This window comes from Triticum aestivum, chromosome 3D (assembly GCF_018294505.1).
Source record: "Triticum aestivum cultivar Chinese Spring chromosome 3D, IWGSC CS RefSeq v2.1, whole genome shotgun sequence".
Classification (NCBI taxonomy): Eukaryota; Viridiplantae; Streptophyta; class Magnoliopsida; order Poales; family Poaceae; genus Triticum; species Triticum aestivum.
In genome coordinates, this window is record NC_057802.1 from 606,964,501 (window position 1) to 606,977,987 (window position 13,487).

A 13,487-nucleotide genomic window follows, 5' to 3' on the forward strand; every position below is an offset into this window, starting at 1 on the left:
AATAATATGCAAGACTACAAGCTTGGGGATGATAATTTTGTCATGTCCACTACTTATTGCAATGATCATGATCGGGGTGATAATGCTTCTTATGATCTTGATAATTCATTTAATCCTCATGATGAGTATGATATTGATCATAATTTTTGCAATAATATTGAAAGAGGGTTTAGAAGAGTGTCAACTTTAGGAAATGAGATTCCCACATACTCGGAGAGTATTCAATCTAATGAAAATTTTGACAAAAGTGGGTTTGGAAAGGTCATGACTTTAGTTGATGTTAATCCCACTACCTTGGAAGATTATAAGACATTTATGCATGTAGATCATGAAGTGCATTTTATATAATAGCTATATTGTTGAATTTGATTATGGTCCCACATGTAATTATTATGAGAGAGGAAAATATGGTTGTAGAAATTTTCGTGTTACTAAATTACATCTCTTCATGTTGAGATCACTGTTGTTTCTTTCTCCTTCCTTGCATATGCTAGGTTCTTCTTGTGTTGATAATTTGTTCACTTATAAAATGCCTATGCGTAGGAAATATGTTAAGACTTAAATGTGCTTGGCACATGATTTATGATGCTCTCTTTATGTTTCAATTATTATCTTTCTTGTGAGCATCATTAACATTTCAAGCCTATCTTAATGGCTATAACGAAAGAGCTTGTTGGGAGACAATTGAATAGTTATTTTTTTCTGTTTTTTGTGTTCACTAAATTATGCTACTGTTATGATTGCATTTTTATGTTTTAATTAGTGTTTGTTCCAAATAAATCCATTAGTATTATGTTGGATGATAGTTGACTTGATTCTGTGAGGAAACAGAAACTTTTATGCCTAGTTCTGACATTTTGTAACTTCAGGATAACCCAAGAGTATAGGGGATCACAACAGTTTTCGAGGGTAGAGTATTCAACCCAAATTTATTGGTTCGACACAAGGGGAGCCAAAGAATATTCACAAGTATTAGCAGTTGAGTTATCAATTCAACCACACCTGAAAGACTTAATATCTGCAACAAAGTATTTAGTAACAAAGTACTATGATAGTGACAGTAACAGTGGCAATAGTAACAGTAACCGTTTGGTAGTGATTGTAACAGCAGCAACAATGAAAGTAACTTAGCAAAGATCAATATGTGAAAAACTCGTAGGCATTGGATCAATGATGGATAATTACGTCGGATGGCATTCATCATGCAACAGTTATAACCTAGGGCGACACGAAACTAGCTCCAATTCATCAATGTAACTAGTGGGTGCACCCGCGCATTCGCGCGGCTAGAAGTGGATATATCGTTTTTAAGATTTAATGTTTGGAACTTTGTATTGTTGTGTATTAAGCACTTCCTTATTCATTTGTGTAGCATCTTCCAGTCATGTTTATTTATTAAAACTTTCAGTGTAATTAATTCGATTTGAATATTTAATGTCAGTAACTTCATATTATTTTGTATTGAGAAACTCTGCATTCATTTTTGTAGCTTTATATGATCACATTTATTTTTGATTTTCTGCATCTATTATTCGTTTTACCAAATCTTATACCAGATAGACCCACGGTTCTAACTTTCAAGAGAAACATTAAAAAATTCTCAATTTTTTGTCACTCATTCCTCACAAGTGTGAACCAGATTAAATAACATGATGTTTCTGAAGCTTTGTGTAGCCCTCATTTTTCTTATGGGTATGTGCAGCCCACGTACGACTTTGTTGGAAAGTAAAAAAAATTATGTTTGACTGTATTTATACAGTAATACACCAACAATTATGGCATCAAATTAGTAGCATTAGATTCATGATAAAATATATTTTCATTATATACCTATTTGGTTTCACAAACATTGATATACTTTTTGCACAAACTCGGTTAAACTTTGAGATAGTTTGACCCTCCAATAAAGTTGGAAGTACACTCTTTTAAGGACAGATGGCGTACTACCATTTCCTGTCTAAAAAAAGCATACCACCCTTTCGTCTCGGTTGATCCCCTTCAGGTAGCTCATCCACTTGCATGGATGCGCCACCACTTCCGATTGGCAGCTGGCCAAAGAAGATGTTTTGCTAGCTTTCATGAAACTAATCCCAAGATATCCTGGTTGTACTTCTCTCTTGTTTTCTTCAAATTTTTCTTTATGTGGTTACTAAACGTGAACCCTAATTTTCGTGACCTTTATTGGGGACTGGTCACCAATAGTTATCCCTTGTCTTTTACATTTTAAAATGTAGGAAAAATATCTACGTAAATAAAAAACATGTTTGATACCATTCATGGAAATTCACGCGTTTGAAAATCTTTATGACATTTTGTAAAAGCATTTAAATAACGAAAATAATGTTTGCGTGACTTAATAAAATGTTTCTCATTGAATGAAAGTATTCAATTTTAGAAGCAGCTTATCCAATGTAAAAAATGTTGGCATAGTTTAATATGTTCGACATTTAAAAAAGATGTTCGTCAGAGTTTTGAAATATTTATCAAACGTAATAATGTTGGCGTAGTTTCAAAAAATATTTTCATACCATTAAAAAATTGTTTCTGACATTCTATAAAAATGTTATGGGTGCCGAGAATATTTTTGTGATATTATGGGAAATGTTTGTACATTTTAAAAAGATGTTCGTATAATTTAACATTTTTTTTGTTTATTTCAATAAAATGTTCACTACTTTTTTAAATGTTGAATATTTAATTCTTTAAAGATTTTAAATATCCATTTAGAATATACTCCCTCCGTCCCATAATATAAGAACGTTTTTGTAGTTGACAAATGTTCATCCTATATCATATTTTTTTAAGCCTATATTAATAATTAACAATGTGTATGGAAAATTTTCACATGTATTTCAAAAAAAGGAAAAAATGGAAATGGAAAACCCAGAAGAAAATAAAAAAAAAACCCGAAGAAAGCCAATGACAACCATTAAAACTGATAAGAAAATCACAACATGGGAAAAACAAAAAAACTGACATGATAGCTTTTAAGAACCAAACTGATCCGTCGAAGCTTTCTGAAACGCACTAAGGTGAGGCTATCGTAAATACTAGGACCTCCTCCCTAGCGCCTTTTGTGCCCGCTAGCTAGCGAACGTGCGTTCTGACAGTTGCTTCTAGAAAAATGCGTCCTAATAGTTGACCGATGACCTTTGATATCTAACCGTTGACTATTGGCTGTTGACTTTTAAAACTCCACGAATTTCTTGCAAAAACATCACAGTTTTCAAAAATGTTCATTAATTTTAAGAAGTTCATGTTCACAAAAGTTGAAAAATGTTTATGAGTTGGAAAGTATTCACCATTTTATAAAAGTTCACAGATTTGAGAAACTTACAAAGTTAAAAAATACTAAAAAATCTGAAACAAAAAAGATCTTGGATTTGAGAATTGTTCATGAATTTAAAAAAAGTTCATGGTTTGAAAACGTTTACAAAATTTTAAAAGATTTCGCAATTTTCATAGATGTTCACAAAAATGATAAATACAGTTCATTAAGATTACCAATGAAATAATAAAAAGGATTTAGAAAAGAAAAAAGAAAAACTGAACAAAACCCGACCTAAAAAATCCAAGTAAAATCCATCCCAAGAAAAAACCGATGGAACCTATTAGATGCTCCGAAAACCGGTTAGAAAAAACTACATGGGCAGGTCCATATAGAAACTACACGAATGGGAGATGTGAGTGTGTTATACATTAGCGTGTTAACCGGCGTGTCAAGCGCCACATAGGAACTGGCGTAAAAATCAGTACAGGAATTAGCTGCTGTGCCCGTCGAGGAAGAATCACGTATAGAAATTTCAAACATAACTCCCATGACAAAAATATTTTTAGCTATAAGAGAAAAGTCTTTTTTGAGCAAAAGACAAAAGTTTTTCTGGAACAGAAAAACCCGTGGCGTTTGGGCCTTGCTTGGCGCTGGGCCGCTCTCTTGGGCCGTCGACGGTCCAGCAGGCCCGGCTCCGACCCCGGCGAAAGCGAAGGCACGCACGGGCACGGACCGCTATCCGAGTCCGTCCGGTTCAAAAAAATATCTCTCGCTCGCTCGCGTGGATTTCGTGGAGCAATTCCCATTCCCATTCCCATCCTCCTCACTCCCCCCCGGCCACCACCATGGCGGCCGCCGCCGGCGTGCCCCCCTCCTCCCTCCTCCGCCTGCGCCTCCCCTCGCCCCAGCCCGCCGCCTCCCTGCCCTCCTCCTCGCCGGCGCTGCTCCGGCGCCGCCCCCTCCTCTCCCTCGCCGCCGCGCCCTCGCGCGCCTCCTTCGCCGCCGCCGCCACCGCCGCCGACTCCAGCAACGGCAACGGCAACGGCTCCTACTCCGGTAACGGGTACGCGGCCCCGCCGTCCCTCGCACGGTTTGTTTTTCCTTTGTTTTCGCGGCAAGGCCGCCCGCTTTGGCCTGATGTCGCCGTGGCGAGTGCGCCGGCGGGGTGTTCGACGGAATGCATCCGCGTCGTGCCTGTTTCCCTGGAGAGTCGAGGCCGGATAAGTTAGCTGTAGCAGACGGCGTCACTGACAGGGCTACATATTTCACTAGGTATATCAGTAGCAGTCAGGCCCCTGAATCGACGGTGTGGAATCATGCTCGCGGCCATCCAGAGGCAGCTTATCTGGGTCGGTAGTGGCCTCGTACACACATATCAATTTTGCTGTATTTGTTGTCAATATGGCATATCAATTGCGACTTCTCTCTAGGTCCTGATGCAATTAGCGGCTTGCCTGCCGATTTCATCGTATCGACAGTTGAAGCACTTTCATGTTTAGGGCATCTACAACGCCGGACGCTTGTGCAGGCGCTAGGATTTATTTCCAGCCCATTTAGCAGTTGCGCTGCTAAATCCTGGTGTCGGATGTGGCATCGCTGCCAAAGCATGCATCGGGTGCTTACGTATTTTTCTTGCCGCAATAAGCGCCCAGGTTGTTCACTTTAGTCCAGATTATTAGCGTCAGCCGTTGGAAGCTCAGGCGCTTAGGTGTTCTTGCAATTTTCTAACATTTATTTTTTCCTTCATTAGCGCCTGCACAGGCGTCTCCCATTGGAGATGCCCTTAACACTTTCCATGATGCACCCTGCCCTCTTTCATTTCGCAGAAGCCAAGCATCGCTGATGCCACCGTTCAGCGGCCTTATGCTTGATGAAAGCTCCAGGTCTAAAAGGCCGTATAAATGGCAAAGGGTTTTGCTAAAGGTAAGCGGCGAAGCGCTTGCCGGAGATCATACGGAAAACATTGACCCAAAGGTGAGGCGGCTTTTGGTGGTGTATCTTTGAATTTAAACGGCTCATGTGTGTGTACATCATGTAGTTAATGTAATTATGTGGTCTGCTGCAGGTTACAATGGCAATTGCAAGAGAGGTTGCTTCCGTCACCAAACTAGGCGTAGAGGTGTGCCATCTGTGCTGCCTTCATTTTTTTGCTGGTTATTTATTGGATTACGTTTATGAACAATGGAACTAATTCATTCCAAATAGATAGACTGAAACCAAATGAAGTGAATTTTGGGTGTTTAGCTCTGATGGTATTAATTCAACACTTGAATCGCAATGCATTCGAAGCCTGGGTTCTCATGCCATGTGTATATGTTTCTCTTGTCTTCTCCAGTACAGTAATGTGCTGTACATTTAAAAAGGTGTAATTGCAGGTTGCTATTGTTGTTGGTGGCGGCAATATCTTCCGTGGGGCCTCTTGGGCTGGATGTAGTGGTCTTGACCGCTCCTCTGCGGATTACATCGGGTATGAATCATACTCCATGCCTGTTGTAAACTGCAGTATTAAATAATTATATCAACCTCTGGTCAGCTGCCAAATAGCCTAGAAAAGAAGTTCAAATGCCATGAGATGTGCTATGAGCTCGAGCCATGCAATATCAACACATTTTGGTAGGAGCAGAGCGTGCGTGTTATTTAATTCGTGCCAACTATTTGGCCAGTTTAATGTTTGTGCTATTATGGTTCATTGTGCCCATTACGTAAGCACATTTATATCTGTTATAACAAGAATTTCATTTCAATAATCAACTGGATGTAACTATAATTGCATCTTACAAACCATAATCAATGCCAACTTTTTGGCTAGTATAATATTTGTAGTATCATGGCTCACCGTACCCATCCCGTAAGCACATCCTAATCTGCCAGAATAGGAATTTCCGTTGGCTAATTAACTTAACTGAGTGTAACTATAATTGCATCTTACAAACCATTTAATCCATGACTATATATTGTCTACATTTTTGTGCAAACTCAAGGCCACCTGTAATTTATAACCTAGTTTATGTCCATTATTATTTTTTGTTACAAAGACATTTCTTGTTAAGTAACCACATGATTTGTTGTTATAATAAATAATTTGGGGCTGAATCTGACCGTGCAACCTTTTTCCTTCTTTCCCCCAATTCAGTATGATGGCCACTGTGATGAATGCAATATTTCTTCAAGCAACAATGGAGAGCATTGGGATACCGACCCGTGTCCAAACTGCATTCCGTATTTCAGAAGTTGCAGAACCATACATACGCCGAAGAGCAATCAGGCATTTAGAGAAAGGAAGAGTTGTTATATTTGCTGCTGGGACAGGGAACCCATTCTTTACAACTGATACAGCTGCTGCTCTCCGTTGTGCAGAAAGTGAGTTCGTCCTTAATCTTTGCTATGCAGTATGAACCGCTTTAATCATTAAAAGTTGGAGAAATTTCTTTCACTTACAAAAACTGGTGCTTATGAATGGTTCTTGATAGTCCAGTGTCTTCTCATGCCATAGGTTTAGCTACATATACGTAATACCGTGAAACATTCAGTATATTTTTTTCATCTTATTAATTTGTCATGCTCCTTGCAATTGTGGGTAATGGGACTACATGACTACCCACATAAGCACTCCACTGAGTTTATTTGATGATGTATTAAGTATATTAAGTATTAATGAAGATCCCTGTGCGTATTAAGTTGAAAATGAAAAATGACAGTCCAACAATTAGGTTAGAGAAACAATGCATCTATTTAAGCTGGTTTCTGGTTCTAGCTTTGCCGCCACCCGAGACTCCTCCTCGTCGCTCCCTCGCCGCCACCGGAGGATGCAAGGCGGGCAAAGCCCTCTCCAGCGGACGGCGGTGGCGGGGCTGTCCCTTCCAGCGCTTGTCGCCGGGCGGTGGAAGATGTGGGGGTGGCTGCGCGACTCTGGCGTGGGCCGAGCGGTGGATCTGGCGTAGGTTGGCGGCGGCCGCAGTCAGCGCGGTTCCCCGGCGGTGGAGGGCGTGAGGCCATGGAGTGGCGAGCGGACGGCGGCAGGGCATCGTCCTGGGGTCCAAGCGGGCTGGGCCCGGCGGGCCTGTGGCGGCGGCGGCAGGGATGTGCTGCTCACGTCCGGCTCTGGTGGTGGAGGTAGGCGGCGGTGGGTGGTGCTCTTCCCTTCAGCGAGTTGCCTGCGTTCCCTTGCAGCGAGTGCGGCATGGGTTGGTGCTGTCCGCCCAGATTTTGCGCGGCTGTGCGAACCGGTCTGCTCCGGCTTTCCCTTGGTGGCGCCGGCTGCATTGGGAGCTGATGGGGTGGGTTGCATAGATCCGGATGAAAATCTTGCATAGACCTTGTCAATGCCGGCGGCAACGGCATCTGTGGACGTCGCTTCCCTCCTTGGGGGTGCCGTCGAGGAGCCTGTTGCAACCCCACAGCTCTTTGATCCAGACTCCGGGTGAAAACCTTAGATCGGGCGTTGCCAGATCGGATGACGGTGTTGGTTTTCCATCACTTTCTCCTTGGAGACGTCATTTGTGGAGTTCTTGCGGAGGGCTGTCACTGTTGGGCTGGCTATAGGGGGAGGTTGGGTTCGTGGGTGGACGGCGGGGGCATGTGTTCTGTTGTTGGTGGTGGTGGTGGTGGAAGTGCTTTGTTGATTCGGGACATGCTAAGTTCTGGTTCCCTCTCTAGCTCTGGTTGGCCTCCTCTCAGGGATGTTCATGGCGGCGGTGAGGTCTCGGGGTTCGACGTCCTTCGAAGATGTTGCAGGCTCTTGTTGCTTTGCATGGTGCCCAGGTTGGCTCATTTGGTGAAGGTGGTCGATGTGACACCAAGAGGAGGTGCAGTGCTCGTCTCGGTGGAACATTGCCCTTCGGTGGCATCAGCGACTTTCGTTCTCGCGATGTCACCTCGGTGATGGGATGCCCTTCGACGGCGTTGTGACTCTCCTAGGTCTTCAAGTTCAAGAGTGATCGCTGGGCAGGCCAGGGACTTTTTCCTCTCCATCGTCTCGACGTCGGGTATCCGTTCGATTGATCCAACAAGACTCGTCCCTTCTCTTCTCGGTTTGTTCCAGTTCTGTTGGGGGCCAGGTTCAAGGCTTGTACTGCTAGGCATAGTCATGTGCTACATCTTGTAGTCGTTGCGTTGTATCTTGTTCTGGTTTATGAAAATGAAAATGGTTCAGGCCGGCTTTTGCCCGCCGTAGCAGCTTCAAAAAAAAACAGTTACAGTGCATTTACCTTTTTTTGTATTAATTAGTGAATAGCAGTATGGTTACAATCATGGTCAACTTGGCCCAGCACGCAGGCCGGCACAACGTTTAGCAAAAAAACAACCACACAGTACAGATCTACAATATTGTGCTAGCCCATGGGCAACATTGTTGGCCTCTAGTTATAGTGTGTTTACTAATTTCTTTACATAAACAGTGATAAATCACAATCTGTGTTGTGCCTATAGAAACATATTATTATGAGGTATAGGCTACTTTTGAAATGAACAGTACTGTTTGAATAGTAACTTTTTTTCTTTGTTTATTTTGCCTTGACCATTCTTCTTGTATTATGTGTATAGTCAATGCAGAGGTAGTGCTCAAGGCAACAAATGTTGATGGTGTGTATGATGCGAACCCCAAGCATAACCCAAATGCCCGCATTCTCGAGACTGTGAGCTATAACGAGGTTATCTCAAGAGACCTCTCAGTAATGGACATGACTGCTGTCACACTATGCCAAGAGAACAACATTCCTGGTACGGGGGATATCGGTTTTTGAGGCTTCTTACTGTTTCCGATCGTCGATTTTAATCTTGGTGCTTAATTTTGCAGTCGTCGTGTTCAACCTCCAAAACACTGGAAACATCGCGAAAGCCATCGTCGGCGAGAAGGTCGGTACCTTCATAGGCTGCACAAGGAATCTGGAATATCGCGAAAGCACGGAGGGTTCACTGGATCAAGAAGACAAGATCTTGGTTAGTGAGTGGTGAATCCAAGAGCAGTCTGTCTCCCTAGCTGGATTATAGAATAGATTAGCTATCCAAGTAGTACCGGTTTAATTGTAATACTCGAAGAAGAGAAATCACTCTGGACATAAAAATTCGCAGAAAACTGCTGCTATGCTGTGTATGATAGAATGTAGGAGTAGTCTCCTGTGGCATGTATGGTGGCTGAACCTAAATAATACTTCTATTGCTCCTGATGGTTTTGGTGAGCAACAGAAGGTGAGGGTTTCTAGTCTGGTTTCCTCTCTACTTTCTTTACTGGAAAATTTGTGGGAGGTCCAAACAGTGTATTTTATTTTGAAAAACGTAGATAATATTTACAAGATCGAGAGCAATGCCATTTGATATTACATATCTGCCCTCAAATGTGCCGTCCATGTGTGACTGGCATGTGGGCCTAAGAAAAGAGAATGTCCAATGTTGTACTAGTACAATACCATGGAGGGAGTACAAAATTTGGACTTGACAGAAAATCTGCAAAGTAGCATGGAGCACATGGCTGTTTTCCAAATGACCCACATATTTTTGGAAGTAACAAGTTGCCCAAAAGTAAATGTTATTTTCAGTAGAAAACGTACATGACATTTGACAATTCAAGCATTTTCTTGTGCCAGTGAGGTGGTTCCATTGTTCATGATATAACTTCCTACAGTATTCTACCGCAACTGTAATCTAAAAGGAGTAAAAAAAAATCCCCTTGGAGAAAAAAAAACACTAACACAAATGATATAACTTACCACCGACGAATTCACTGAGGGAGAAGATGCGATTTCAAACTTTGGAAAAGAAAAAAGAAAAAGCTGAGTACTAAAGATGCAGAAAATCAAAAACAGTAAATGCCTTAAAGTAATAACATGTACTTTTTATTGTGAAATAATTCTTTTAAAATATGAAACAAAGGACATATGCAATAATATCGTTCCTATCTCTCCACATGGGTGATAATCCATTCACTACACCACGGTGGGTGGAGATATCAACCCTAGTCAGCGCTCATGAGATGATTTCACGTGACACAAAAAGATGCATTAACTCTTCATGACAAGGCATCATACGAAACACCCATATCGATTTCACGAGTCAATGCATTGTTTTCGTATGACCCACATAACTTCATTAACCTAATGCATCTTCATCGTTCATTCCACCCTCGATAGTCCAATAGGACCAAAGATAAAACTCCCCTCCCTTGAAGGACAAAATTTGTAATCTATATGCCATAACTTTGAAACTGGTGGAAGAGACAATGTGGTTTCAAAATTCTGAAAAAAAAGCCACGTGGTAATGTGGATATGTTCTCTTTTCAATATTTTTAAGGTAGTAACATCTACTTCTATAGCAAAAATAGATCTAAAATATGAAACAAAGGTCATATCACCGCAATCATTCCTATCTCTCCACAGGGTGGTGATATATTCAATACACCATGGTAGGTGAAGCTACCAAACATAGGATTTGTCGGTGCTCACAAGATAATTTCATGTGACTCATAAAGGCACATTAACTCGTCGCAACAAGGCATTGTGCCAAATGATAACCATTTCACGTGCGCGGCTTATCCGTACAATCCGCATAACTTCATTAACCTCATATTTTTCATTGTCCAGAACAGACCATACTGCATTATTCTACGCTCCAACAATAGTCTAAGAGGACCCAAATAATACTCATGTCCTTTGAAGAGACAAGTGCTAAACTATATGCCATAATTTGGTACTAAAAGAATTGGTAAGCAAGACTGTGATTTCAAAATGGTAGAAACAAAAATAAAGCCACATGATAATGTGGAAGAGGTTTTGTTTTTCAAAAGATGGTGATCTATTTGCTACGCTGCAGTAGGTGAACATATCAACCCTAGGATTTTATCAGCACTCGCATGATGACATCTACGATAGAAAAGATGCATCAACTCTTCACCACAAGGCATCGCACGTAACACCCATATCCATTGCATGTGCACGGTAGTGTTTGTATGACCTACACAACTTCATTGACCTCGTGTATTTCATTGTTTTCCATTGTGTATAGAGGTTTTTTTTGCGGGGACATTGTATATAGAGTTAATCGCATCCACGGTACGCAAACTTGCATGGTGGGTGAAAGAAAAATTTAAAAATAACACAAATTGATCACACAAGTCAGATTTCCGTCAACTATAACACCAACTATGTGGACATGGCGAGTCAGCATGAGAGCAGGCCAACACACTCTCAAAATCAAAAAGCATTAATGGATTCATTTGAATTATGAAACAAATGACATATCACAATAGCATTGTCTCTCCATGTACGTGGTGGTCTATTCACTACACCACGGTAGGTGAGCATATCATCTCTAGGATTTATCAGCGCTCGCATAATGATTTCATATGACTCAAAAGATGCATTAACTCTTCGCGATAAGGCATCATATGGAACACACACATCCATTTTCACGTGCGAGTGTAACCGTGTCCGTACAATCCATGTAACTACATTAACCTCATATCATCGTTCATAATTGAATATACTACATTATTCCATCCTTGATAGTAATCCAATAGGACCAAAATATAACTCTCCTCCCCTGAAAAGAAACATTGCTGATCTATATGCCATATTTTGGTAATCTCAGAGATGGTGTGATTTTAAAATTTTGAAAAATAGTTAAACTCACATGGTAATATGGAGAGGATCTCTTTTCCAATATTTAAAAAATGCCTGAAAAATGTAAAGTCTAATCTTTTTATAGTGGAATAAATATCACTTCTGGCATTTCTTATTTACTCTAAGTATGAATATATCGTAATACCATTGTAGTTTAACATCTTACACTAATATTGTCCATATCTCTCCATGTGGGGCGATGGTCTATTCACACCAACGCGGTAGGTGAACAATGAACCCTATATTTGTCGATGCTCGCAAGTTTTCACATGACTCGAATAGATACCGTACGATATCATACGAAATACCCATATCCATCCATTTCCTAGTGAACAGTGTCTTACAACCCTCATAACTCCGTCAACCCCACATATTTTCCCATTTATTAATAGAACATTCTGCATTATGCGATCCCCCAAGAACAACTTGAAAACTCTCAGAAGAAAATCAACAACTCATAAGTACAAAAAAAAGGGAAATAAAAACTGGCGAACGTTCCCTAGGAGGGAGATCTTAGTGAACGCCCCCACAACCATTGGATCCAGATCAAATGGATGGCAAAAAAATTTAAATCATTGGCATTTTTTGGCGATACATACATGGCAACTTTATCTTCCGATCATGAAAAGCTCTGTAAAATTGCCATGACAACTTTACTTGAAATTGCATGACAATTTGAGCGTTCGCTAGGAAAATGCTCCCAGAGAACGTTCCCCAGATATTGCCATCCAAAAAAACCTCCATTGATAACACCAGGAAGCGATTTCAAGCTTAGGGAAAAAGGCCACGTGGCAATTCAGAAGGAGGTCTCCTTTTCAAAATTTGAATAGAATAAATGCTCGAAATTAATAACAACCAATTTACAGCAAGATATTTCCCTTTTAAAAATTCGAAAACATAATTGCTCGAAATTAATAACATCCAATTTACAGGAAGATATTTCCATTTTAGAAATTTGAAAATAATAAATGGTCGAAATTAATTTCGTCTACATTTCCGGCGAGAGAATATATTCTTTTTGGCCGGCCTTTATTAATTTCCAAAAATATTAGTCTACCGCAATAATGTCGTCTCTATCTCTCCAGGTGGGCGCTGGCATACTCGCATCACCCTCCGGTAGGTGAACTTGTCATCTCGAATAGATTTTTTCATGCCAACGGTCGATCTCACGTAATTAAAAAAACATTTTAACCCTTCGCGCCACGGCACCGCACGCGCCCGTTCCCGCGCTATAACATTAATTATTTTTCACACCGACTTTCAATCACGTGATTCAAAAAAATGTGTTAACCCTTCGCGCCACGGCACCGCGCATACCCGTTCCCGAGCTGTAACCGCATGCCGCGGGGTGCCCTTCCCGCGTGTAATCGGGCATCCCGCATTTGTCTCGCGCTCCAGCATTGGTCAAGAGGATCAAAACAAAATCACCTGGCTTGATAGCACAATGTATGTGTGTGTGTGAAAGGATTTCAAAAGATTTTGAAATTTTGGTTGTTATTAAAGAGGAAAGAAACTGATGGGTAAACAAATTTTGGCAGGCAGCAAGGAGGGTTGGACCTTGGGGAGGGGCGACATTTCCAACGGTCACCTCCGGGTTTCTCCTA

At 41.1% G+C, this 13,487-nt stretch overlaps 1 protein-coding gene across 1 annotated transcript; it reads left to right on the forward strand.

Moving 5' to 3' along the window:
- The first annotated feature begins 4,101 nt into the window (after positions 1–4,101).
- Positions 4,102–9,504, forward strand: LOC123080911 (uridylate kinase). Its single transcript, XM_044503854.1, has 7 exons — positions 4,102–4,334; positions 5,098–5,245; positions 5,337–5,390; positions 5,647–5,738; positions 6,405–6,631; positions 8,813–8,989; positions 9,066–9,504. Exons 1-7 carry the CDS (start codon positions 4,117–4,119, stop codon positions 9,221–9,223), a joined length of 1,074 nt encoding a protein of 357 aa, XP_044359789.1. The 5' UTR covers positions 4,102–4,116; the 3' UTR covers positions 9,224–9,504.
- The last annotated feature ends 3,983 nt before the right edge of the window (positions 9,505–13,487 follow it).